Below are 27,700 nucleotides of genomic sequence, written 5' to 3' on the forward strand. Positions count from 1 at the left end.
TGATCCTAAAATTCATATGGAAGTGCAAGGGATTCAGAAAAGTCAAAACAATTTTGAAAAAGAGCAAAGTTGGAGTACTCACACTTCCATATCTCAAAACCTACTACGAAGCTAGGGTACCGGCCAAAGGATAGACCTATCAATCAATGGAATCGAATCATAAGTCCAGAAACGGAGAAGCCTCTGGGCCTGACCCAGCCAAATAATAAATCAATAACGATATTAATGTTGCATCTCAGGGGGGAGTGGGGAGATGAGTGCCACCTGTAAGTGTGTCAGGATTCAGAGGTAATGGTCCCTGGTCTGGTGTATACCAGTCTGGTTCTACAGATTCCTGGAGGATGGCAGTTTACCAGGGCAAGCTTAACCAAATAGTAGCCTCAGCTGTAGCCGTTGTACCCAGTCTGATACCTTTGCTAGATCAGATTAATACGGTCTCAGGTACACAGTACGTAGCCATTGACTGACAAATATGTCCTTTTCCATTCCAGTCCATTCTCCTCACTAGGAAAAAAATTGTATGCGTGAAGATGGATGCTAACTATTGTGACTTACTGTGGTGATTGTTTTGCAATACATACATATCAAATCATGATGTTGTACATCTGAAACTAATATAATTTTACATGGCAATTATATCTCGGTGTTTTAAAAGTTAAAAAAAACTTTTTAACGTTTGTTCATTATTGAAAGATAAGAGAGAGACAGAGCATGAGCAGGGGAGGGGCAGAGAGAGAGGGAGACACAGAATGGGAAGCAGGCTCCAGGCTCCGAGCTGTCAACACAGAGCCCGACTCGGGGCTCGAACTCACAAACCGTGAGATCATGAGCTGAGTTGAAGTCGGACGCCCAACCGACTGAACCATCCAGGCGCCCCTTGGTGTTTTAAAAGTTTTTAGAAAGGGGAATCAGAAGGAGTTCACATTCATGTAGAAGGGATAAGAATATACATGTATAGTTTTATCCCAGGGTTATGTTACATGATGGAACAAGATGTAATTAGTACACTGAAGGTCTTGGTAAACTGCAGGAGATCCCGAGGATGGGAAATTAAACTATGAAGAGTCAGAGGTCTAGCAATCAGGGGCACGCTGACGTATCTCCTGACATAGAAACAAATTACTGAGGCACCTGGCTGGCTCAGTCAATAGAGCACGCACTTCTTGATCTCGGGGGCATGAGTTCAAGTCCCATGTTGGGCGTAGCTTACTTAACAACAACAGCAGCAGCAGCAGCAGCAGCACCAAATGAATGGATCTTACGTGCCCTTTCTCAAAGAAGGAAACACGGCCCTGGCTAGGCCTCTTCAGGTGGTGGAGACATGCATGCCATCCCTGGTAATACTGCTGTGCACAATACATCAGGTGACAGCTTTAAGTATATAGCTTTGGAGCTGATGATACGGCAGACCAATGGAGGTGAAGGCGACAGTCGTGGAAAAAGAAATGGTACGTAGTTGATGGCGAGATCCAGTGGAAACTCTGGAGCAAGAACACGCCAGTTGTAGCGGAGTGTGCTACTGGGCCATGGTAAGAGACGGAAAACTTGCCCAGGGGACACCAGGTGACCACGCGTCTGGAACTGTCCATCACTGACTGGATTCTGTCAGACACAGCAAGTCATAAAGTCAGATGGGCCCAGCACCAATCCATCATAAGAAGGAAATGTCACACGTGACATCAAGCCTAAGCAGGATCAGAGGACACAAGCAATCTGCAGGAGCAGGCGCCCCAGAAACCCACGTTTCACACTACAGTTGCACCTACCTATGGCTGTAATGGAGCCTAGGGGAAGAGTACAAATTTGATCTATGGGTGGGTGATGGCCATTCTGTTGCAAGGGAAATGTATCTAATGGGCAGATTTTAAAATGATCACCCATTCTGTGTACTATGTAAGAATATAAATGGACTCATGGGCAGTGGCAAATGGCCTGGCCAGTTGGTCAGTGTCTCGAAAGGAAAAAGACTGGAAGACTGGATACAATAAGGTCTGGGGTACAGGTCTCTGCATCACATGTCAACGCCCACTAAAAAGCATCCACCGTGGGCAAGACACTGAACGTCCAAATAAACACGTGACCTGGCCGGTTGATGTCAGCCAGCCATTGAGCATGTCAGAATCGGCACAATGGGCACATGTATGGAGTAGCCACAGTGGCAGAGGTAGAGACTATATTGGGGCCCAGTGGTATGGACTCCCACTTACCAAGGCCTATTTAGCTACTGCTGTCTCTGAATCTTCAACTAAACATTGACACGAACCAATACTGAAATAATAGGACACTATTTCTTCAGGAGTTGATAACACTAGGCTTCTTCCATCCTAGAAGGGCCAGGGATTTGTTTGCAAGTGAACACATTTTTCTGAGGGGGGGTTAAGATATGACTCATAGCACCACTCGGTGACACTACCAAGGGGCTTACAAAGGCTCATGACGCAGGCTGCTGTGACCGACATAAAGAAGGTTCCTCCAATAAGCTGAACTTCAGTTCCAAGCTGACTTGCTGCAACTGGTTAGTAATAATCTTGAAGGTAAATAGTTTGCTTATACAATCCAACTACACAACAATAACCAATTCTTAGCCGTTATAAGCTTTTACTAGTGGCACCAGCTAGGAGGCCATCACAATACATAATGCAAGAAGTGATGACAGCGTGGAGTAAGGTGATGGGGTGCAGAGAAGGGGACGAAGTCACAAGGAAATTCTTTCTCTTGCACCCAGGTGTATTAGATAGGACTCTAGAAAGAACAGCAACCAGAGTAAACTAGCTTAAGTAGAAAAGTGCTATTCATTTCAAGGACAAAGGATGGCTTGTGGAACCTAAGGGCTGGAGCAGGCAGCTGTATCTCAGGCAAGTTCTAGAACTGGGGCCTAGAAAGCCACTGGTTCGCTCTCTTAGCTCTGCATTGTTCACAGATGGAAGAGGCTCATTACAGAGCTCCCAAGCGTTAGGTCCATTTACCTAGAGAAAGATTAATTTTTGGCCAAAGACAAGTTCCACAGGGGAGACTCTGATGGCCAGCTTGGGTCAGGTGCCCATTATTGGTAAGATAGATTTGACTGTGAGAAGTTTCCATAAAAAGTAAGAGGGATAGTTGTCCACCACTCTCAGGGCTCATAGACTAGTTCTAGATGTTCAGTTCAAGCACAGTTAACATGAAGCAGCAAACAGTTTCAGGGCTGATTTATCTGAAATAGTATGGTTGTAGGAACTACAACCCCCTGCAGGGGGTTAGGTTTTCCTGTGTGTTTAGCCTTGAGTATTGAAAAAGGACAAAACACAAAAGAAGACAGAAACAAGCCTATTGCTTAGACCATAAAGCCTACATCTACTAGCTTTTGTAATTTCTGCCTTTTGAGAGGTGGATTGTTCCAAACACTGTTTCATGGCTCTCAAGTCCTCTACTCCAGCTCCATCCTTTTGCTAACCAATGAAGCTTCTCAAGGTGTGTGTCCCCTTAATGGTTTTTAACTAAATTTCCATAGTTACACCGCAGCATTTTCCATATTAATATCTAACATTTATTTACTGTTTCCTGTGTGCCCGGAGTGGCTCTAATTTTACATTTATTAAACTCATTTAATCTACAAAACTTTACGGGACAGGTAGTATTACTAAACCCATCTCCTTATAATATAATGTCTCTCCCTCTTAATAGAAAACAGTGCACCAGAAGAGCCGAAGAGGTGCCACCACTGGCTTGACCAGTTTATGTAAAAATTTTTAACATTTTATGGGACGCCTGGGTGGCTCAGTCGGTTGAGCGAGCGACTTCAGCTCAGGTCACGATCTCATGGTCTGTGAGTTTGAGCCCCGAGTCAGGCTCTGTGCTGACAGCTCGGGGCCTAGAGCCTGCTTTGGATTCTGTATCTCCCTCTCTGCCCCTCCCCTGCTCATGCCCTGTCTATCTCTGTCTCAAAAATAAATAAAAACACTAAAAAAAAAAAAAAAAAAAAAAAAAAAAAAAAAAAATTAAACTGCCACCCAACGTTCAAAAAAAATTTTAACATTTTCCTTTTTGAGAGAGAGAGAGAGAGACAGAGTGTAAGCCGGGGACGGGCAGAGAGAGGAGACACAGAATGTGAAGCAGGGTCCAGGCTCTGAGCTGTCAGCACAGAGCCTGATGTGGGGCTCGAACTCACAAACTGTGAGATCATGAACCTGAGCTGAAGTGGGACGCTTAACTGACTAAGGCACCCAGGTGCCCCTGACCAGTTTATTTTGGACAATTGCCTTTGGCTCTTGAGTGTTAGGTTATTTTATTTCACTTTACTTCCTAACTTCTAAAGTCAAAGACCTGTCCATCTGGTTTATAAATTCTTACTACTCAGTACCGTGTGTGGCGTAACCAAGCCTTCTTTTTTTCTTCATCTGCAGTTATTTCTCAAAGTTCAGAGCAGTGGTAGGTACAGCAGGTGGCACTTCCATGAGAAACAAGTGTGGTGGAAATACTTGTGAGCGGCACGTTGCACAACATAGTATCTAAGCTTAAGATGCTTTACAAGTGGAAGAGGAGCTGAAGTGGATCAGTCCATCCATGCACAGTTTGAAGGTTTGTGTACAACTTAAGTTTGTTTTTATGGTAACATTTTTTCAGTCCATCCACCCCCTTTTGCCAATCAGCATTTGTTAGGCATTCTGAGTTCAAAGAAGAAACAGCCAACACAGAACAGTAAACTTACAGCCAGCTTTCTAGACTTTAATATTCTGGATTCAAGAATGACGGGCGCTGGGTTTTGTTAATCAGGAAAGGCTGATGTCTGAGAACCTCTTCATGGTTCCTTACTTTTACAGGACACTTTGCTTTTCTATGGTAGATGACCTTTTGATTCTTTGAACAATTCTGGAACAAGGCTTGAATATTATATTTTCCCCAATTTTGATAACAGGAAGATAAGCTTAGAGAGATTTGGGTAATTTGCCTAATCAAAAGTCTAAAATAAGGGCAGACACCTGTTTTTAAGTTATAATGGGTAGTCAACAATGTTTGCTGAATGAAAGGCATTAGCGAAACGTTAGTGAACTCTTTGAAGTGTCTGGCAGAGTAACTCTCGAGTTTTAAATCACATTATCTAGTCTTGAAGGTCAAAACCAGGACGGGCTCTATCCACTAAATCAGTTTCCTACGTCGTGGAGATCTCAAACTAGTAAAACTCCAGAACATCCCAGGACTTTTATCAAGCACACACTAAAAGATGTATCATTTGTTGTCTGTTATCACAATAAAGCCATAAAGTAGTATTTTGCAAGGAAACGGATAAAGAGACAAATCAGAACAATGCATAATCCCTTCTCCAGAAAGGTAGACACATTTGAGAATATTTTTAAGTTTTTGTAATGCATTAAAACGACGGCGTAACATTTTACAACGCTCCCTTCTAACAGCTGTGGTAAATCCGTTTCAGGTGCCACGCGAAGTGGCGCTCAAAACACCCTGCCGGCATCGTGGGTGCGTGTGTGTGCGTGTGCAACCAGTCTTTGGAGAAAATCCTTTCGAATGGGATAAAGGATGCAGCTCAACGCAATTGGGGTTAAAAAGAGTCCGGGGAGGGGCGCCTGGGTGGCTCAGTCCATTAAGCGTCCGACTTCAGCTCAGGTCACGATCTCGCGGTTCGCGAGTTCGAGCCCCGCGTCAGGCTCTGGGCTGATGGCTCAGAGCCTGGAGCCTGCTTCCGATTCTGTGTCTCCCTCTCTCTGCCCCTCCCCCGTTCATGCTCTGTCTCTGTCTCAAAAATAGACGTTAAAAAAGAAAGAAAGAAAGAAAAAGAGTCCGGGTAAACTACGAGAAGATGAGGAGGGCAAACCTCCACGCGTCAAGTCACTTCTCTCTACAAGACCCGGACAGGTGAGGTGTGGATCAAGGCCAAGGACGACCGTTCGGGACCCGATCACCCAACCCAGACCAAGCAGCAGCTGAGCTCAGAACGACGCTTCGAATCGATGAGAGCGGCCCCGTACCGAGCGGCCTTCCGACACCAGCAAGCTGTCGCGGGTCTCCGAAAACAGAGGTGAGGGAGGAGTGAAGGCAGACTTCCTGAAGCGAAAAACGACTCCGGGAAACCTTTGCCAACTATCGCCGGAGTAGCACCTTCCGGAAGTGCGCCAGGTTTTCGGAAGAAACCCGGCACAAGATGGCGGCGCGTCACGTGAGCAACGCGGTGACGTAGGACGGCGGCCCGCGCGGAGGGACCGCCTTAACTTCACCCCCCACGCTCAACTACTCAGTTTTGCCCCCCTCTCCTACCCCGCCCCCGGCCTGGTGTAGATCATGCCGCCAGTGGCGGCCCTGACTGCCGAGGAAACGGTAGCCTAGGACAGTTGGCTGTTAAGTGACACAGATTCTCCCCGCTCCGCCTAATCCCTGGGAGAGGCACATACCCCGCCGCGTGAGGGCGTGGAGAAGTGGGTAGAGAATTTCGGATCCACCTGGGAGGGGGGAGTGGAAGTTCCCGCCCCGGACAGCGGCGAGGCGGCAGCCACAGGTAAGCAGGGGGCGGGAGTGCGACGCGTTCCCGTGTCCCTGGGCAGCGGCAGGGCGCGGGGACTAGGCGTCGGAGGGGACGCCGCGTCGGGTCTCGCGCCGGGTGGGGGTCGCGCGCGGCGGCCGCCGTGGGGGAGGGGCGCGGAGGGCGCGCGGCGGAAGGGGGAGGGGCTGCCCGCTGTCCCCGCGCCGAGCGCGCTTCCGGTTCTCCTGCTCGCCCGGCTGTTTCCCCTTCAGTCGTCAGTCTCCCTTTGGCCCCCACCCCTCAGCCAAAATAAAACCGGAGACCTCCCGCCGGGGGTGGCTTTCGCGTCTGAAGCGGCCCCTCTACGGCCCTAGGCGAGCGCCCTCCGTCGCAGGTCTAGGAATGGGGCGCGGAGGGCAGCGTGGCCTTGGCCTCCGAGCGTTTTCCGCCCAGCTGCCCGGGACCGGTTTAGGTCCGCCAGGGATCCCCCAGAGCGCTCCGGGCGCCCTCGGCGTGCCAGGCCCAGCCGCTGGCGGTGGAGGGTTCCAGAAACCGCCCTTGCCTTCGGGGAGCTTACAGTTGAGTGGGGTACAGTAATGACACAGACGGACGAAACGGTAGCGGAAAGGTGGAGCTGATGAGCGAGAAGGAGGGTGTGGGGTGATAGAAGCTCCTCTTTTTATCTTTAGGCAGGATCAAAGCGAGGAAACGGTCCTTTTGATTTTCTCCTTTCTCGCAAAAAACAAAAGCATGAGATCTCCCGGCATCAGCTACACGGTGGAGCGTGCAGCGTAATCTGCTCTAAAATTATATTGTCCGTGTTAAATGATGGTTATTTGGTTAGCTTTTGAGGAGCAGTGGGCTAGTACCGGTTCCCTCAGCTATCAGAGCATTCCTTCATGAAACCTGTCCTTCAGGGAGAAGTGGCCTAAAGCCAAGAAGCAATTACCATGAATGTATGCGGAAATTTTTTTCAGTGGTTCCAGACCCGGAAAAGAATCTCTCAGGCTTTTCTGCTCCCTTAGGACACGTCTTACTAACAAAGTAAATCGAGGTAAAGTCTGGATGCTCACAGACAAGAGTTCAAAGCCACGGACATGAGATGCTGGGTGTAGTTCTGGGGGAAGGCTGCGAAACACACACTGAATGGTGTTTTCGCTTTTCTTCTTTTTTCCCTGAAAGTGAAAATCCTCTTTCTTCGGATTTCTTTTGGTTAGCGAAATCCGGTATTAGTGTGGGTTTTTTGTAAAAGTGAAGTGATGGAACACACATTTTCAGTAAGCAGGGGGATAGCTGTACTACTCCTTGAGAATACCCTTCTGAGGCTTTTTCAGCATAGTTTTGGCAAGCATCTTTGTCAGACTGACCTGGGCTGTGATAAGAGTCTGTATGTTAGGTTTAGGTTGCAAAATGCATTTTGTCTTGAGAATTTCATTACCGGCAGAAATAAGCAGGTTCATTAAAATGCTCCTTTTCCGATGGAGTTTATAATGTGCAGTTACCTCGGTGTCCCAGCTGGAATCAGTACTGTTGTCCTAACGCTGAATGTGTTTGTTCTATGATTTGTAGTTAATCCTTTGAGGTTCTGTTTGGTCTGTGATGTATACAGATGTATACATCTGTACAGTACTGTTATGTCACCAGTAGGTGGTAGTCCCGTCTAAACATGCTTTTTCTTCACATATCATCCTACTTAATTATAATGAATTAACAGTAGGATGTTTTCTTGTGTCTGAGTTGTCCTGAGTCTAAAGCTGAGTTGAAGTAATTGTCTGAATATGTATTTTTTTTAATGTTTATTCATTTTTGAGAGAGAGAGCGAGCGAGCAGGGGAGGAGCAGAGACAGGGAGGGAGACAGAGGATCCCAAGCTGGCTCCATGCTGTCAGTGCAGAGCCGAAATCAGGAGTCCGATGCTTAGCCTACTGAGCCACCCAGGCATCCCTAAATATATTTCTTTAACCATTATTTTCATCTATAGCTAGATAAACCCCAACTAAAGACATTGATTTATTCACCTTTAATAAATATGCAAGGTATTAGTGCTGTGTTGGGACAGGATATGGTCCTTAGCTCCCTAGAGCTTGCATTCTGGTGCTGTTCAGAAAACAGGCCGTTACAGTACTGGGATAAGTGCCATGAGCAGAGGGGGTAACATGTTCTATGGGGAGGCAGCCAGAGCTTCTAGACTTGTCTGAGGGAGTAATGAAAGTTTGCTTGGAAGAATAAATAACTCAAAGGAGTAGGCCACATGAAGAGAAGAAAAGGAGTGTCTTCTGGCAGAGGGAATGGCATGTGTGAAAGTCTGAAGGTGAGAGAAAGCAAGGCAGACACATTTGAAGATCTGAAAGAAATGCAGTATGACTAATAGGAACAGTTTTGAGGGGAGATCATGAATTCACTTGTGGAGATGTCGAGCAAGAGCCTTTTTGCCCTCAAGCTTATCATAGTTCAATATTCTCTATAGGTGAGGAAGCTGAGACCCTCTTCATTCATCAAATGAGATTATTAACTGTATTTGTTGATGTTTATTGTTTTACTGCATACATGAGGGTCTCTGCTGGGTAGAGCACGCATTCACAGAATACAGGCCCTGTCCTTAGGCACCTTAAGACTGGGGGAATCAGACATGCCAATAAACAGAATTCCCAGTGTTAAGTAACCTCGTTAGAAATAACCGCAGGGCACAGTGAAGTAGGAAGAAAGGACCTGGAGCAGTTGGGAACATAATGTTTGAGATGAAACTTGAAAAGAGTAGGTGTTTGCCAGATGGACAGATTGACAATGTGAGAGGAAGAGGGGCAGTGTGGAGTAAAAAACAAAACAAAAAAACCTCCATGGGTTTTGGATTAAATAGTTATGGTTTCAGGTCTTGTATTCACATCTTACCATGACATCCATAGTAAATGATAGTTTCCTTGAGCCTCAATTTACTTATCTCTCAAATAGGGCATTCAGGAAATGATACTTTAAAAAGCTGTCAGTTTAGTGCCTAGTGCATAATATTCCTTTCTTTGCAGATTTTCTTAAAAGTACCCTGCTTTTTACTTACATTTTTTTTTAAACGTTTATTGTTGAGAGAGAGAGACAGAGCATGAGCGTGGGAGGGCCAGAGAGAAGGGGAGACACGGAATCCAAAGCAGGCTCCGGGCTCCGAGCTGTCAGCACAGAGCCCGACGCGGGCTCGAACTCACAAACTGCGAGATCATGACCTGAGCCGAAGTCGGGCGCTTAACCGACTGAGCCACCCAGGCGCCCCTCTTACGTTCTTTATACATCAGCAAGATCACAGCCTGCTGCCTTTTCAGTTCCCCAAATTCATTCCCATTGATGGCACTTTTGAAACTGTGTTTCACTGCCCCCCTGTGATTCTGCCCTACTTACCCTTGTCTAATGTTAAGCGTCCATCTGCTGCTGGGGGCTACTTTCATGGAAAATGCCTTTGTACACATACAGTTTATTCTGTGTTGAGGAACCAGTTTTTAACGGATGGTTAATCTTAACCTTAATTTTAGGAATAATAGTTCAAAAGTGAGTAAAGATTATACTCTTAATATTAAACATATATAGTATGTATTGTTTACAATGAGAGGAACTATAAAGCTGTTTTCATTTTGGAAAAAAAAGATTAGTTGATTCCTCTTTATTTTTTTTATTAAAAATAAAGGTGTTTTTTTTTTAATGTTTATTTTTGAAGGAGAGAGAGACAGAGCATGAGTGGGGGAGGAGCACAGAGAGAGACACAGAATCCGAAGCAGGCTCCAGGCTCTGGGCTGTCAGCGCAAAGCCCGATGCGGGGCTCGAATTCACAAGCTGTGAGATCATGCATGACCTGAGCCGAAGTCAGACACCCAAGCGACTGAGCCACCGAGGCGCCCCTCCTCTTTATTTTTTTATTTTATTTTTTTAACATTTATTATTGAGAGAGAGAGACAGAGCATGAGCAGGGGAGGGGTAGAGATTGGGGGAGACACAGAATCCAAAGCAGGCTCCAGGCTCCGAGCTGTCAGCGAGAGCCCGATGCGGGGCTTGAACTCACAAACCGTGAGATCATGACCTGAGCCAAGCCACCCAGGCGCCCCATTTTTTTTAAAGTTTATTTTGAGAGAGACAGAGACCTTGTGAGTGGGGGGAGGGGCAGAGAGTGAGGGTGAGAGAATCTCAAACAGGCTCCTCACTGCCAGTGCCCGGCCCACCTGGGGCTTGAACTCAGGAGACCATGAGATCATGACCAGAGCCAAAACCAAGAGTTGGATGCTCAACTGACTGAGCCACCCAGGTGCCCTTAGTTGATTACTCTTTAAAAATTTATAGAAAATAGGCTATCTTATTTTCCATAGGAAATGTGGTTGTAATAATTGTCCAAAATCTTATTTGCTGACTGTAGTGGTTTTTAGTAGGAAATGTGTGTTTTGTTGATTGTGTTAGTTTCCATTAGAGAGAGGGTTTCTTAATGATACTGTTATGGAGGAAAAATCAGTGAGTCACAGTGAAACAGAAAAGTATCATTTCCAGTAATTTAAGGTTTTTAAACATCTTTTATAGTTTCTTTCAGTGCTTTAGCACTATACATTTTTTTTCTGCATTCTAACTTACGTCTTCTGAAATGGAGTGTTAAAAAAGGCATTTTAGGGCTGCCTGGCTGGCTCAGTCAGTAGAGCATACCACTTTTGATCTTGGGATGTAAATTTGAGCCACATGTTGGGTGTAGAGATGACTTAAAAATAAAATGCTTAAAAAAATAGAGGCAGTATGTAGAAAATAGATCATTCCATTTTTGATGCTGTCTGTATATTTAGTCCGCGGAGATACACTTGTATCAGTGGAGATTAAAAACCACTATGCTCTTCCTAAAGAAGGGACTGTATGTGACCTTAAAAGCAGTTGAAGAAACAACACAGGAAGGAATAGATGAATTTGCCAAAATTAAAAGTTTTAAGGTAATCGTAGTTAAATCACATTGGAAAAATATTTATATCCACGTGATAGAATGAAATTTATATTAAGAAATATAGGCTAAAAAGAAAAACTAAAATCTGGTAGATGGATGGACAGATAATATGAACAGATATCTCACACAACTAATAGAGAATTAAAAGAAATGTAAAACAATATATTATTTTTCACCTATCTGCTTTTTCATGTGGTTCTGATAGAGTGTAATTCCTTCAGAAAACTTTAAATATTCAAACTCTTTGATCAGGCAATTCTCTTTTTTGGAATGTATCCTATAGAAATAATTTTAATTGTGGAAAAGCTTTATGTACCAAAGATATCAATCACAATATTGTCTTGTTTGGTAAAAAATTATGAATCGTATCTATTCACTGGATGGAATATTGTGTAGCCTTTAATATGTTTCAGTTTTCTTTTCAATTTTTATTAATATTTTTTATTTTTTAGAGAAAGGGGCATAGAGTGCAAACAAGGGAGGGGCTGAGAGAGAGCCAGACACAAAATCTGAAGCAGGCTCCAGGCTCTGAGCTGTCAGCACAGAGCCCGATGCAGGGCTTGAACCCACGAATGGTGAGATCATGACCTGAGCCAAAGTCAGGTGCCCAACTGACTGAACCACCCAGGCGCCCCTAAATATGTTTCAGTTTAAAATCTAGAGGGGCGCCTGAGTGGCTCAGTTGGTTAAGCGGCCGACTTCGGCTCAGGTCATGATCTCGCGGTCCGTGAGTTCGAGCCCTGTGTTGGGCTCTGTGCAGACAGTTCACAGCCTGGAGCCTGTTTTAGATTCTGTGTCTCCCTCTCTCTGACCCTCCCCCCGTTCGTGCTCTGTCTCTCTCTGTCTCAAAAATAAATAAACGTTAAAAAAAAATTTTTTTTTTAAATAAAAAGTTTAAAATCTAGAAAATACTAGTGATAAGTGGGAACAAGATACAAAATTATACGTAGGGGAAGTTTACAACTTTTGTTTTCATTTACTTAGAGACAGCACAAGTGGGGAAGTGGCAGAGAGAGAGAGGGTGAGAGAGAATCCCAAGTGGGCTCCGCACTGTCAGCACAGGGCCGGACGCGGCACTCAAACTCCTGAACCTGAGCTGAAACCGAGAGTTGGACGCTTAACCAACTGAGCCACCCAGGCGCCCCAGCAGTCTTTTTCTGAGTGGTTCTTTTCCCATTTGACATATCCCATCTCTCATAACCCATTCATTCTTGTTCTTACCAAGCCTGCATATCCTGTAGTCGATTATCTAGATCTTTAGAACCTACTTAGGTATGGTGTTACTTGTTTAGTTCAGCTTTTACTCAGTGAATTCTCTGTAAAGAAGTATGTGTGCAATGAGAAAACTGTTCCCTAGACTGGAGAAGGATGCTTGTGTCCATGGATAGGAAGACTATCATACTTCTTTTTTTTTTTTTTTTTTTTTAACTTTAAAAAAGGTTTATTTAATTTTTGAGAGAGAGACAGAGTGTGAGCAGGCAGAGAGAGGAAGACACAGGATCCAAAGCAGGCTCCAGGCTCTGAGCTGCCAGCACAGAGCCTGATTCAGGTCTCAAACCCATGAACCATGAGATCATGACTTGAGCCGAAGTCAGACACTTGACTGAGTCACCCAGGCACCCCAGAAGACTATCATACTTCTTGAGTGGGATAACATTTGAAAATGTAGTCACAATGATTTACATGTATATGTGCCATTTATTAAATTTTAACATGTTCATGTGGGTCAAAATTTTAAAAATGAAAAAGTATGCAGGGTAAAGTCTTTACTATCACTGTTCCATAGCTACCAATTCTCTTCTATGGAGACATCCATGTTGCCAGTTTTTATACAACTATGCAGTATGTTATACATATTCTATAGCACTTTTTATTTGCCATTTCTTGAGATCTTATAGTTAGATTTCTACACAGAACAGAGCGTCAGAACATATTGAGTCTGGATAAATTGAGCTCAGCCCACAGCATAGAAAAGCTTTGTCTGTTCCTCTGAAAAAGTACATGTTTAGAAAAGAAATGTCTTAGGATTTCTTGAAAATGAAGTTAGGAAGCATCTTTTAACTAACTTTTTTCCTCTTATAGTTGATTATGGAAGATTCCCACAAGAGTAACACTTCAGAGACAGCACCGCAACCTGGTTCTGCAGTTCAGGGAGCTCATATTTCTCATATTGCTCAACAGGTAAGGCCTTTCCCAACCAAAATACTGAGCTAATTAGGAATATTTCATAAAAAGAACCAAGCAGAAAGAAGTGTAAAATGTTGAAATGTATGGAAGGAAGGTAGATTTGATTTAAAAATCCTGTCAAGATCACTCAGTTTTATTTTCTTTCATGTGAAGTATATTTAGTGTTGTTTTAATATGTATATACTTCTCAAAACTTGAAGAAGTAGATTTCATTTTACATGGGGCATGATTGTTTAGATTTTTTTCAGACTGATTTTGTTGCTGTGTGAGAAAAATGAAAAATTAACTGGCTCTTTGAGCTAACTTGAAACAGATGAATAGTTTTAAGAGGCAAACCATCTTTAATTCAATAGATTTATTATGGATAGATAGAAAATATTTCTGCTTAACTGGAAAATAGGCATGTATACGTAAGAGAACTTCAATTGATAGGCATGCATATTATAGAATTGACATTTTACAAATTTCAAATTGTCTGATCCATGCATCTGATCCATTTCAAGGAAACAACTATTTGTTGTCAGCGATAAGATTTGGATTTTCAAGCAAAAATTAGAATTTTGGAAAACTTGTATTTACAATTGTGAGCTTGACAGTTTTCCAGTAGTTATAGACTTTTTAGTTGCAAACTTGTGTACAAAATCATGCATGAGTATAAGATTTGGTCAAAGTACAAGGTAGACTAATGGATTTTAATGTTAACAGAATATGCAGTGCAACGTTCAGAGTGTACATTGCAAACAACCTGTTGAGTTTTAATGTGGTATCGAAGAATATCCACAATTATCTGAAAAGACTATTAAAACAGACTTCCTTTTTCCAACTACATGTATGTGTGAGGCCAGACTTTGTTCATGTATCTCATCCAAAACAACATATGGCAACATATTTAAGGTAGAAGCAGCTAAGAGAGTTCAGCCGTTTTCTATTAACTCAAACATTAAGGTAATTTGCAGAAATATAAAACAATACTATTCTCTCACTAATTTAGGGGGGTGGAGTTTAGTTATAGAAATGAAAACATATTAACGTGTAATAGATTTATATTATTTTAAAATAAACTGGTAAATATTTTTAAATTTTTTGATTTTTTTTTTTTTTTTTTTTTTTTTTGCTGTTGTTTACTTATTTATTTCGAGAGACAGCAAGGGAGGGACAGAGAGGGGGAGAGAGAGTCCCAAGCAGACTCTGTGCTGTCAGCATGGAGCCCAACATGGGCTCGATCTCATGAACTGTGAGATCATGACCTGAGCCAAAATCAAGAGTTGAATGCTTAACCGACTGAGTCTTGTAGGTGTCCCTTGTTTTAATTTAAGTGTAAGTGTTAGTAGATTAAAAGCCCATAAAATGAGAATTTTGTGGGGTCCTCAGTTTTTAAGAGTGTTAAAGGGTCTTTAGACCAAAGCCTTTGAGAGCCAGGGCCCTAAAGGGTTATTAATCCTTCCAGCTTGATGTATCCTTCTATATTATTTGGCTGCATCTGTGTGGAATAATTATATCTACTCCAGATGGTGCTGGAAAAACAGTTATGGAGTCTTTCAGTTATCTTTCTGTTAATAGCGCCCTCCACAGAGATGTTTAAATTCACTTGGCTTATGTGTGTATTTCAGTTATTTTCGGGAGATGTGAATGTTTTTCAAGTTTCCTTAGAAGCATATTTATAGTGTTGTAGAATAAGTACATTTCCAAGTGATTAAGTAATTTTGTAGTGATTTTGAAAAATAACGTGACTGTATGTTCAAATTCTTGTGGCTTGACTACTTGATTAGACTCTAAATATTGTAAGGAAACAGTATCTAATACAGTAGTATCACAGTGAACAGAAGTCTCTGCTCTTATGGAAATTACATTCTAATTTTGAGGAGACAGGCAATAAAACAGATATCAGTTCATAGTATGTATTGTGGAGACTGATAAAACAGGGTAGGAGGGATAGGGAGCTGGTGGGGACAAGCGGACTTGCCTTTTTGTATAAAGTGGTCAGAGAAGAGTAGTAGAAATAACTCTTCAGTTACATGGACTAACAGTTGTAAAATGCTGAGACTGATATGTACTTGGCACGGTTAAGGAACATCACGGAGGCTGGTGTGGTGGCAGATGAACGAGGGGAGAATGACACAAGATGAGGCAGAGAGGTTTGGAGTGGGAAGGGGAGTGTCAGATAAGGTAGGCCTTGTATGCCACTGGAAGTCTTTTGGCTTTTAATCTGGGTAGGATGAGGACCCTTTGGAGTGTTTTGAGTAAAAACGTTATCTAACTGATATTTTAGTAGGACCATTTTGGCTGCTCTGTCGAGTGGAAGCAGGAAAACTGCTTAGGAGGCTGTTGTAATAATGCACATGAGAGGTGATAGTGACTTGAACCAAAGTGGTAGCAGTGGTGGTAGTGAGATAAAGTTAGATTGTGGATATAATTTGCTTGTGAAACCAACAGTGTTTACTTTTGGATTACATGTGGATTTTGGAGGAAAAAAAAAGAAATTGAGATAGACCCTGTAGTTTTGGGCTTGAATAACTGGAGGAATGGAGTTGCCACTTAATTAAGATGGACAACACTAGAGCATGTTTTTTCTTTTGGAGGTAATATTGGCAATCAGGAATTTGGCTTTTAGGCATGTGAAGTTGGTGATACTATCTATATTAGTTTTCTGTGCTGCAAAACAAATTACCACAAGTTTAATGGCTCACAAGAACACAGCATTTATTATCTCACAGTTTCTGTGAGGTCAGAAACTTCTTAGCTACATACTCTGGTATTGGCTGGGGCTGGGTTCTTACCTGTGGGTTAGACTGGAGAGGAATCACTTCCAAGTTCACTCGGGTTGTTGGCAGAATTCATTTTGTTGCAGCTGTAGGACTGAGAGCTTCAGTTTTTTGTTGGCTGGAAGCCACGCTCAGATCTTAGAGGTCATCTGCAATTTGCTGCCAGGTGGCCCTCCCCATGCGGTTCACAGCATGGCAGCCTGCTTCCCTTACCTGTGTCAGAAGGGTGAGAATGAGTCGGCTAGCAAGACAGAGTCTTTTATGATACCATATAATATAATCAATGGAACGATGTTCCATTCCTTTGCCATAAAATGTAATGTAATCACGGGAATGATACCCCATTGCCTTATTCTGTTGATTAGAAGCAAGTTGCAGGTCCCTCCCACACTCAAGGGGAAAGGATTATTCAAAGGCATGAATACTAAGAGGTGGGGATCATGGGGGTTACCTTAGAGTTTGTGTAGATTTGTCCAGTAGGCAGTTGGATATATATGGTCCAGAGTCTAGGGAAGAAGTCCAGACTAGAAATGTAAATTTAGGAGTTGTGGGTATATAGATTGTATTTAAATTCACAAAGTGATTTCTGGCTTCCACTTAGGATACAGAAAGCTGAAAAGAGTATTGCTCCCATCTTAAAATAAGAATGAGCTGTAATGTACAAAGTCATAATCTCTCTTGATCCATCAGAGGTGGGGTGTAGGCCTGGCTAATCTGTAACGGAGCACAGGAAGAAGACAGGGCTGTCATACAAGGGGAAAGGAGAATTCAGCTAAGTTTTTAATGAATTGCTAAAGCCTAAATGTGGGCTGCATGAGAGTATAGAATCTTTGAGAGCTGCAGATACATGGTAGATAACCCCCAGCTGTTGGTGTTTCTCCAAGGTCCTCCCAACGGTTTCTCTTGAGAAAAATTGGGGAAAGCAAGGGAGGCCACAGAAAGGCTCATTAGGTGGTACGGGCCTGCCTGGACCCTTTTCTCCCTGTGGAAAACAGCTTTAAGCCACTGGGGGAAGGGGATAAACTCCATTTTCCATTGTGGCTAGGAGGAATGAAAGGAAAAAAAAAACAAAACCCATAAACCTTGAGAGAAGGGGAGGAAACTGTTCTGGGTTTAAGACCTTTAGTTTTCCTACTACTGGGAGAAAGCCCAACCCCTCAGACCCAGAGATACAGGGCTTGCCTGAGACCGAGCCAGGATAATGGAGAACTTCCCTGTTCCCTGCTAGCAAGTAAAAGCAACAGCAGTTGCCCAGGGGAGGGGCAAGACTGTGGAGAGAGTCTCTGGGGAAGGTGCCCAGAGAAAACCTAAAGCTGAGGGTGGAGCGAGAACATTGAGAAAACACTCTGGGCAAACCAGCTCCCACCCTAAGCAGAAGGTGGCACTAGAGGAATTGGAAGCAGATAGTGCACTTAAGGTAATCCTAACAACAAAACCCAAGCCCAGCCCAATCCCTGAATAGATGACTCAACCCTTCCCCTCAGTCCCCCAACTAACAAGTTGGAGAAGAGCCATACCCATTTTTTAAATGTTTGTTTATTTTTGAGGGAGCGAGTGAGCAAGGGAGGGGGGCAGAGAGAGAGGGAGACAGAGGGTCTGCACTGAGAGCACAGAGCCCAGTGTGGGGCTCCATCTCAAGAACTGGGAGATCATAACCTGAGCCGAAGTTGGTTGTTTAACCGACAGAGCCACCCGGGTGCACTTAGCCATACCCATTTTTATACTGTTTCCTCAGTCTGTGTTGTTCTATACATGATGTCCATCATTCAGACAAAAATTATGAAACATGCAAAAAATAAGAAAAAATAATCCACTGTTCAAGAATCAAAATCAATAGACTGAGGATGACATAGTTACCAGAACTGTCAGACAGTGAATTTAAAAATACCAATGAATAGGGGCGCCTGGGTGGCTCAGTTGGTTAAAGCATCTGGCTCTTGATTTTGGCTCAGGTCATGATCTCTCAGCTCATGGGATTGAGCCCTGAATCGGGGCTGCTTGGGATTCTCTCTCTCCCTCTCTCTACCACTCCCCGGCTCGCTCATGCACGTGTACCTGCTCTCTCAAAAAAAAAAAAAAAAAAAGACTTAAAAAAAAAATACCAGTAAATAACATAGTAAAGGCTCTAGTGGAAAAGGTGGACAACATGTATAAGGGTAAATTTCAGCATAGGAATGAAAAGTATATGAAGGTCAAATGAAAATGCTAAAATTAAATTTTGATATAGATGAAGTATATTTTAGGACTACTTGTTAGCAGATTTAACATAGCCAAGGAAAGAATCAGTGGACTTAAAGATAGATCAGCAGGAATTATCCACACTGAAAACAAATAGGGGAAAAACAGACCAGAGCATCCAAGAGCTGTGGGACAATATCTTTGTAACATAAGTGTAATTAAAGTCATGGGACTAGATGAGATTACTGGGGGTCTTGTATACTCATAGATGAGGTCAGTGGATTTGACTGGGGTAGGTTGGTCAGTGAGGTTAAGAGGAAAATCAAGAGAAATTAGAATCTTGGAAATCAAGAATAAGGCGATGGTCTAATGTAAAATGCTGCTAGCATGTCGAATAAGGAATAAAAAGCAACCCTTACACAGTCAGTCTTCATTATTCAAGGATTCTGTATTTGCAGATTTGCCTACTTGATAAAATTTATTAGTAACCCTGGAATCAATCCAGGACTTCTGTGATCATTAGTATACATGCCCAGAGTGGTGAAAAAATGGAGTCATTTAATGCACACCATTCCAGCTGACATCGAACAAGACGCCAGTGCTTTGTCTTATTTTAGCTCTCATACTATAAACAGTTCTTTTTGTAGTCTAGTTAGTGCCATATTTTTTGCATTGTTTTGCTTTTTGTTGGTGATTGTGCTGTTTGAAATGGCCTCCCGGAGTTGTACTGGGTGTTGTCTAAGTGCAAGGAGGCTGTGATGTACCTTATGGAGAAAATATATGTGTTAAATAAGTTTCGTTCAAGCATGAGTTGTAGTTTTGCTGTTCTTGGGTTCAGTGTTAATGGATTAACATTATATATACTAAAAAGGTATCTTTAAACAGGAACACTGGTTATATGTTGACCAGTTTATGCAAATAAGGTGCCCAGGAGCTTGCAGGAACCTACCTCCATATTCCCTCTGGAGCAATGGTTCAGTATTTGCCAATTCTGTGCACATGCAACTTTATAGAATGTAACTACCACAAATAGTAAGAATTGACTGTATTTAGCAACATGAAATTTATTGACAGCCTTAAGAACTATTTCAGTGGGGGGGAGGGGTAAAAATCTAATTAGATCCAAGAGAACATGGAGAAAGAGAAGAAGAAAAGAATTGGACACTCATTGACAACAAAATGAATAGATAACTCCTTTGAGGAGTTTTGTTGCAGAGAGGGCTAAGAAATAAAGTTGCTGGAGAGGTTTGTAGGTCATGGGAGCTTTGCTTTTATTACTACTTTTTGAGATGGGAGGAATACCAACAGTCTGTTGGTATACTGATGTGAATGATGCAATAGAAGGGGAAAATTTGATGATACAGGAAAGAGAAGTCAATTTTGGGATGAAGTCCTTAAGGAGAGGGAACGAGATTTAGTCTACAGGTGGAAAAATTTATTTTATACGAGCACAGGTACGTCATTCATAGTAAGAAAGAAAGAAAATATAGGGTAGGTGGGTAGATTAGGGATGAGATACTCTGAAAGTTTTCTTTTGATAACTTCTTTGTTTTTCAGTGAAATAAAATGCTTTGAGAAGATAGGAAACAAGGAGAACATGTGAAGTAGTCTGTCTGTTGGGACAGTGAGAAATGTAAATGGACTACGGATATGTAGCAGAATTGCTGGAGATCATTAACAGTCCACTTGAAGTTTTTGGTTTGTTTTTTTTTTAATGTTTATTTTTGAGAGAGAGAGAGAGAGACAGAGCACGAGTAGGGGAGGGGCAGAGAGAGAGGGAGACACAGAATCTGAAGCAGGCTCCAGGCTCTGAGCTGTCAGCACAGAGCCTGATGAAGGGCTTGAACCCACAAACTGTGAGATCGTGACCTGAGCTGAAGTCAGACGCCTAACCAGCCAAGGCACTCCGTCAGTCCACTTGAAGTTTGATCATGAATTTAAAGTGAGACTGTTAGGGGCGCCTGGGTGGCTCAGTCGGCTAAGCGTCCGACTTCAGCTCAGGTCACGATCTCACAGTTTGTGGGTTCGAGCCCCACGTCGGGCTCTGTGCTGACAGCTCAGAACCTGGAGCCTGTTTCAGATTCTGTGTCTCCCTCTCTCTCTGACCCTCCCCCGTTCATGCTCTCTCTCTGTCTCAAAAATAAATAAACGTTAAAAAAAATTAAAAAAAAAAAAAAGATAAAGTGAGACTGTTAAATTCAGTTGTGTATTTTTTCTCCAGTCCAGTTCAGGTATGGTTTGCATTCAGGTTACACGTGTAGAGTAGGGGAGTTAACAGGGTTGATATTTAGTTAAGGACTACAATGAAGCAGGAAAAGACAAGGGCATTGATGGTGTGCGTGATACAGTGATTATAATGCTGGGCCATGAAATTGAAGCTGTATAAGGAAGGAAGTAGGTACTTTATAGGGTGAAGAGCAGGGGAAAAAATAGTAGTAGGCTCATGGATTATAGATTCGTGTGGAGTCCCAAGAATTGTTGAGCGTCCAAATAGTAGAGGTAATGAATTGGAAGTAGGTGATATCTCAGATAGACAGATACTTGAGTTTGAGAACAGGATATTCCTGCACATGGAAGAATTGTCCTGCCCCAAATGCCTGTTTAGAAACCTTGTAGGGTATGACCACAGGAGCAGGTAGCTGAAGAGGGTGGAAGACAGGGTTTTGGAGAAGAATAAAAGAGGTCTGGGTGTGGAAGGTTACTGGATGTTGCATATTGAGAATACCACAGATTATATCAGGAATAGTATTAGAAAGAATAGGTTGGTCTGCAGGCTAACATCTTAAATGAGGGGACGTGACTGCCATAAGGACGGTCTGTTGCTATGAGCCTTGAAGTTGGACGCTTTTAGGGGAGGACTTTGAAGGGACAGTGGTCTGGAAGTACTGATGAAAAGCAAAGGGAACACACACCCTATCTGTAGGTTTATGGTATGAGTGAAGGAGAGAGCTATAGGAGAGGTAGTGTTCTTCAGAAGAGAGCTGAGGTTCAATTTTGGCAGGAAAGTGAAGGGGAGGGACTTAGTAATTGGTGAATTTCATTTAATTACAAAGTATATGTAGATTGAGAGGCAGTCTTGCCTGATAACAAGAATGATGGAAGCGTTTAGAAGACCTGGTCTGAACTCTGGTTTTGTCACTAAGTTACTTATTTAGATTTGATGTTCATCATCTGGAAATTAAGAGTGTCAGACTTGGTGATCTCTAAGGTCTTTTCCAGCTCATAAATATCAGTAATTCTCATAATGTAGAGAAATTTGTATATTTTAACCGGGTGTGAATGGGGAAAACGATGATAGTGACAGCTAACATTTATTGAGTGTCCACTGTGTGCCAGGTGCATTTCTAAGCATTTTACATGTTTTAATATCTTTAAACCTCATGTTAACCTACTGTCCTTTATAACCTCTACACAGCTAGTAAGGCTAGAGACATGATTTCATTTCTAGCAGTTTGACTTCTGTCACAGTTTGGGTTTCCTGGGAAGCAGACCCTGAGATGGAGATTAGCATGTAGGAGGTTTATTAGGGAGTCTTCCTGGGATTACAACCTGTGGAAAGTAAAGGAAGAGAAAGAAGCAGGATTGGGCGGGAGGAGAAGTGGGACTGGGATTCAGTCTCCGGGAAGGCCTCAACTGACCCCCTAGAGAGCTTTGAAGCTGAGATAGCTCTTCAGAATTAGGGGAAGGGAGCAGCCAGGCCTTTATATCCCAGCATGCACCAGTCATTGGATCTTGACCGACCTGAGAAGGGGTGTGTGTGACCTCAGGCAAGGTGACTCATCAGCCAAGCCAGTTCCTAAGAGGGCGAACAACTGAACACTGTCTGCTAGCGGCTGTACTCCAGCAGCTGGGGAATAAGTCTTTTACTAATGAAAAGGGATCTGTGAGTTGCATCATAGTATCCACTAAAACTCCAGAGTCTGTTGTCTCCAGGCAGAGGATGAGGATGAATGAGGATATGGAAGAAATTACAAATAGGCTTGGCTACAAAATACCTTTTTAAAACAGCTTGATCTTCATGCCATTCGTATATATTTTAAATTCAATTTTTTAAATTATGTCTACACTGCAGTGAGGGGTTTGAACTTAACAACCATGAGACCAAGAGTCAGTCACATGCTCTATTGACTGAGCCAGACAGGCGCCCCCATGCCATTCATATTTTTTGACATGAAAACTTAACTCAAGGTTCATCCAGGGATAAGCTAAGAATGTGTGTGTGTGTATGTGCATCGGTGCCTTTGATAATTCTTTCTTACCTTGGAGATACTCTATCTAACATCTTGGACATTCTTTGTTAAAGAAAGATTCTCCTTTCTTTTTGGTAAATAAAGATTCTCCTATAGGGTAACTTAGAAACCTAGGTGAGTTTTATTTGGATTTTTCCAGCTTGGATGGTATGGGAGAGAGAAGAATGATTTTTCTTTTTCATTCATTTAACAGGGTCTTTCACAGAGCCAAAAGTTTTACATTTTGACCAGGTCCATTTTATTAAGTTTTCCTTTTATGGTTTGTGCTTTTGATGTCTAAGAATTCTTTCTAGTCCCAAATTCAAAGATTTTTTGTTTCTTCTAAAAGTTTTTAGTTTTATGTTTTACATTTAAAGCCATGATCCATTTTAAGTTAATTTTTGTGTAGATTTGAGAGGGTTGTTTTTGCTTTTGCTTACAGATGTACAATTGCAGCACCACTGCATTACTTTTGTACCTCTGTCAGAAATTATTTGGGCATATTTGTTTCTGGTTCTCTGTTGTGTTCCATTGATCTATGTGCTCTCCCCCTGTCAGTACCATGCTGTCTTGATTACTCTGTATAGAAAGCCTTAACATCAAGAAGAAAGATTACTTCCATTTTATTCTTCTTTTTCAAAATTGTTTTAGGGCCTTTCCCTTTCTGTATAAATTTTACAATAACCTTGTCTATGTCAGTTGGGGAGAATTGATATCTGGTTGAATCTTCCAATCCTTGAATATAGTAAATCTCTCCAATTATTTAATTTCCTTTGCTTTTTTCCATAGTATTTTGTCTTTTTCAGTGTACAGATCCTGTACATGTTTTGTTAGATTTATACCTAAGTGTTTAGGTTTTTTTTTTTTTTAGAACAATTGTAAATAATATTGCATACTTTCATTGGAGCTATTACAAATTACATTGTGTTGATTTTTACTTGTTTCTTGTTAGGATATAGAAATGCAACTGACTTTGGTTTATTGATCTTATTATACCTTGTAACATTAGTTTTAGGAGTGATGATTTTTTATTCTTGTTATGTTTTTAATATTCCTTGTGATACTCTATGTACACAGTCATCTGCAAATAGAGATGGTTTCATTTCTTTTTTTTTCCAGTTATTCCAGTTTATTCCAATTATTATACATTTTACTTCTTTTTTTCTTGCCTTATTGCACCATTTAGAACTCCCAGAACTATGTTGAATAGAGTAGTGAGAATGGACATCCTTTCTTTGTACCCAGTGTTAAAGGAAAAGCATTCATTCTTTCATCAAGTCTGATATTAGCTGTAGGTTTTTTATAAATGCTCTTTGTGAGTTTGAGGAAGTTACCTCTATTCCTAGTTTTTGAGAGTTTTTTTTTTCCCGTGAAATGAGATTAAATTTCATGAAATGAGATTTTTCTACATCCATTGGAATGCAGTCATGATTTTTTTCTCCTTTTGCCTGTTGATGTGGTGGATTACATTGATTGATTTTTAAATGTCGAACCAGCCTTGCATACCTGAAGTAAATAGCACTTGGGCCATGGTGCTTTGTTTTTTGTTTTTGTTTTTGTAGTTTATTTACTTAGGAGAGAGAGAGAATGAACAGGGGAGGGGCAGAGAGAGAGGACAGTATCTGAAGCAGGCTCTGTGCTGACAGCAGAGAGCCTGATGCAGGGCTGGAATTCATGAACTGATCATGACCTGAGCCAAAGTCAGACTCTTAACTGACTGACCCACCCAGGCACCCCGGAGCATGGTGTTATGTTCTTTTTATATATTGCTAGATTCAATTTGCTAACACTTTGTTGAGGTTTTTGCATCTAAATTCATGAGATACTGGTCTGTGGTTTTCTTTTTTTGTAATGTCTTGGGCCTCATAAAACAAGTTGGGAAATAATTCCATCCTCTTTTCTGGAAGAGATTATATAAAATTGGCATTCCTTCCTGAAATGTTTGATAAAACTCTCCAGTGAAACCGGGGCCTGGAATTTATTTTCTTTCTTTCTTTTTTTTTTAACAGGACTATTCAGACTGTTTTTTTCATGGCTGAATTTTGGTAGTTTGTGGTTTTCAAAAAATTGATAATTTCTTCTGAGTTGTCAAATTTATGAATGTACACACTAAAAGAATTAACCAAGTGGATTTGGGAAGATACAGTGCAGGTAAAAACATGAAGCAATAGCTGATGAATAAAACCTCAAAGCCATTTTAAAACAGCATTGTTATCTTGAAAGGACTGTTTGGAACCAAATATGTTAACGGTTTGTTATGGTTGCAAACTCAGAGACCTTGAATTTGGGTAAGAATCCAGAGTCAGTTAATAATTCAGGTGAAAGAAAGACTTTTGTGGATTCTGAATCTTCTAATTCTTTAGAAGAAGTGAAAAATTAGTTTGTCATGGGATCACAGTGAGGCTGTTTCTGAAGGGCCATAATCAAAAGAAGTTGTTGCCCTCCTTCACAAGGTTTTGGGAAATGCAGACAAGGGCATTCATTGTCTTTCCACAAAAGAGAAGAAGCAACAGTGAGAAAAAGGTATACAGGCCTCGTGCAGACGTCTTGGGAAAGCTGACTCGTCATCCAATGTTGTCTGCTTCAATTCCGGGAAAATCTTTATTTTTCAGGTCACCAGATGGCTTGCAGGTCCAGTCACGGTTTGGTGCTTTCTTTAGAGGTGTCACATGAATCCAGGAGTCTGTTTCTTAGAGTTTGGCGGCACAAGGGTAGTTAGTAGTAACTGGTAAGGCCATTTCTAGCAAGGTTGAGAGTGTTTCTGGAAGTGTCTTTTTCAGGAGACGAAATTTCCAGGTTGCAAGGTGTGATGCTTAAGGTCACCAGGAGTGCATGGTGAAAAAACTGCTCTACCAGAGCATGGTTATTTTTAATAGAAGCAATTAGGATTTACAGTATTGGAGTATATCTCCTTTTATCAATCATGGGTCAGAGGAGGTGGGGGCCAAATGTATCAGCATCCTGTGACTATCTCAGAGTGAGTATCTATGAGTCAAAGAGGACGGATCTGAAATTTGAAAGACTAACATCAGTACCTTTGGCCAGGGTATTTGGAGAGTCTCTACAAATTTTGAGTCTTAATAGCGCCACTTATGTATTTGACTAACCTTGGTATGCACAATGGAAGTGTTGTAAAACTGGCCAAACAGCACAGACTTGTTGAAGCACCTGACTGGAAAAATGGGTTTCCCAATCACTATGAAGTTTGAGAAGAGGTCTCCAGGTAGGGATAATCTTTTCTATCAGAATTTTAGACACAGAAAAAGCATCGGTCTGTCTACAAGGAAAAGCTTCAGTCCGCTAAAACGTATGCAGACCATAACTGGATCATGAGATTTATCCATGAGACAGGGAAGCTACATGAAATCCACTTGTGTGAATGAGTGTTTCTCAATTAGACTTTGGACAGGCGAGACAGACGAGGGTAGGCACTTTTTGTAGCCTTATTAGTATTTCTCCACCAGTACTGGTTTGTGAATGATAACATTTTGCCAGCAGACCAATAGTTTAATGCATGCACAGTAGTAGGAATTTTAGAATTTTTGGTAGGACCAGATGGTTAATTTGGTCCAAACCAGCATCTTTTTATCAAAACAACAATTACTAGATTTCTAATACTGTTTTTCCTTCCCTGGGGCTAATTGTTGGGTATCTCTTGTTAGTTTTCCCAAATGATATTTTGGGAGAACATCCCTTTGGACTATGACAAAAGTTTGGCTTTGGTTTTCTTGAGAGCAGTGTTTTTCATGGCAATATCAGCAAGGTGGTTTACTTTGGCACCCAGAGAGTTGAGTCTGGAATGTCCAGGAACCTTAATAATAGCCAGAGCAGCTGGCAAAAGTATGGCATCTGGTAAATTGTGGACATAGGAACCATTTTTAGTTTTATCCCCACTGGAGGTAAGGAAGCTTCACCATATCCATAACATTCCAAAGTCATGAGCTACCCCAAAGGCATATGGACTATGGGTATAAATGTTTGCAGTTTTACCTTTGGCTAAGGTACAGCCTTGCGTAAGGGTGTAAAATTCAGCCTATGGAGTAACCAGAGGTAAAGGTGCTGCCTCTGAGTCTCAAAAGGAGTTGCAATAGCATATCTGGCATGATATTTACCATTTTCACCCTTTAAATAAGAACTATGAGTAAACCATTAAAAATCTGCAGTGGTTAGAGGAGTTTCCTGTAAATTGTCACAGGGAGTCGAAAGGTGATCTGTCAGCGTTAAGCAGTCATGAGGGGTTTCTTCAGGGAAGGAAGGGAGAAGACTAGCAGGGTTAAGGTCATTGCAGCCAGAAAGAGTTCTATGAGGAGCCATTGGCAGCAGGATGTCACAGGAGGTGAGATGACTGAGAAGTGCTGAGAGTGAGGAGAGAATTCAGGAGGGCCTCTACTTTGTGGGGCACAAGGATGGTTAAAGGGTATCCCAGGGTTATTTCTTCAGTGACTTTAACTAAAAGGGAAGTGGTAGGAATGGCTTGGCTCTGAGGCAACGAGGACATCTTCCACCACAGGGTCCAGTTATTGGTTATAATACCCTATGGGTTGATGATGGCCCCCATGTTTTTGGATGACTACTCAAAGGACAGTTCCTTCTCTCAGGCCAAGAGGAGAAAGGAAAGTTGATAATTAGGATGTCTGAGGGCAGGGGGCTTTATTAGGCTTTTCTTTAAAGTCTTGGAAGCTATGTTCTTCTCATCTTTCTGAATAATAGCATCAGGCTTGTAATTTTTTAGTAAAGCATGTAGAGGTTGAGCCATACAAGAGAAGTTTGGAAGTTTGAAATTACAGTTTCAACAGTAGCCAGGCAGTCCAAGCAAACCTTGTAATTGGTGTGTAGTTTTAGGTATTGGAAAGTTCAGGATGTCATGGAGCCTCCTTGGATCCAAATATAGTTCTTGTTCTAAGATCAGGTGCCCTATGTACTAAACCTGAATTTAGGCAAAC

General features: G+C 42.0%; 1 protein-coding gene across 7 annotated transcripts in view; it reads left to right on the forward strand.

Annotated features, from left to right (window-relative positions):
• The first annotated feature begins 4,382 nt into the window (after positions 1 to 4,382).
• The window catches only part of ATF1 (activating transcription factor 1), a 79,704-nt gene continuing 56,386 nt past the window's right edge, over positions 4,383 to 27,700 (forward strand). The window contains exons 1-2 of one of the 7 annotated variants that reach the window (XM_042946519.1): positions 4,383 to 4,557; positions 13,484 to 13,582. In XM_042946519.1, coding sequence (XP_042802453.1) covers positions 4,543 to 4,557; positions 13,484 to 13,582 — 114 coding nt within the window. In that variant the 5' untranslated portion in view covers positions 4,383 to 4,542. Of the gene's footprint in view, positions 4,558 to 6,007; positions 6,488 to 6,693; positions 7,030 to 7,428; positions 7,506 to 8,353; positions 8,762 to 13,483; positions 13,583 to 27,700 lie in introns of those variants that run through there. The other 6 variants (XM_042946520.1, XM_042946522.1, XM_042946521.1 and 3 more) reach the window with 6 other exon arrangements.

Source organism: Panthera leo, chromosome B4 (genome assembly GCF_018350215.1).
Source record: "Panthera leo isolate Ple1 chromosome B4, P.leo_Ple1_pat1.1, whole genome shotgun sequence".
Classification (NCBI taxonomy): domain Eukaryota; kingdom Metazoa; phylum Chordata; class Mammalia; order Carnivora; family Felidae; genus Panthera; species Panthera leo.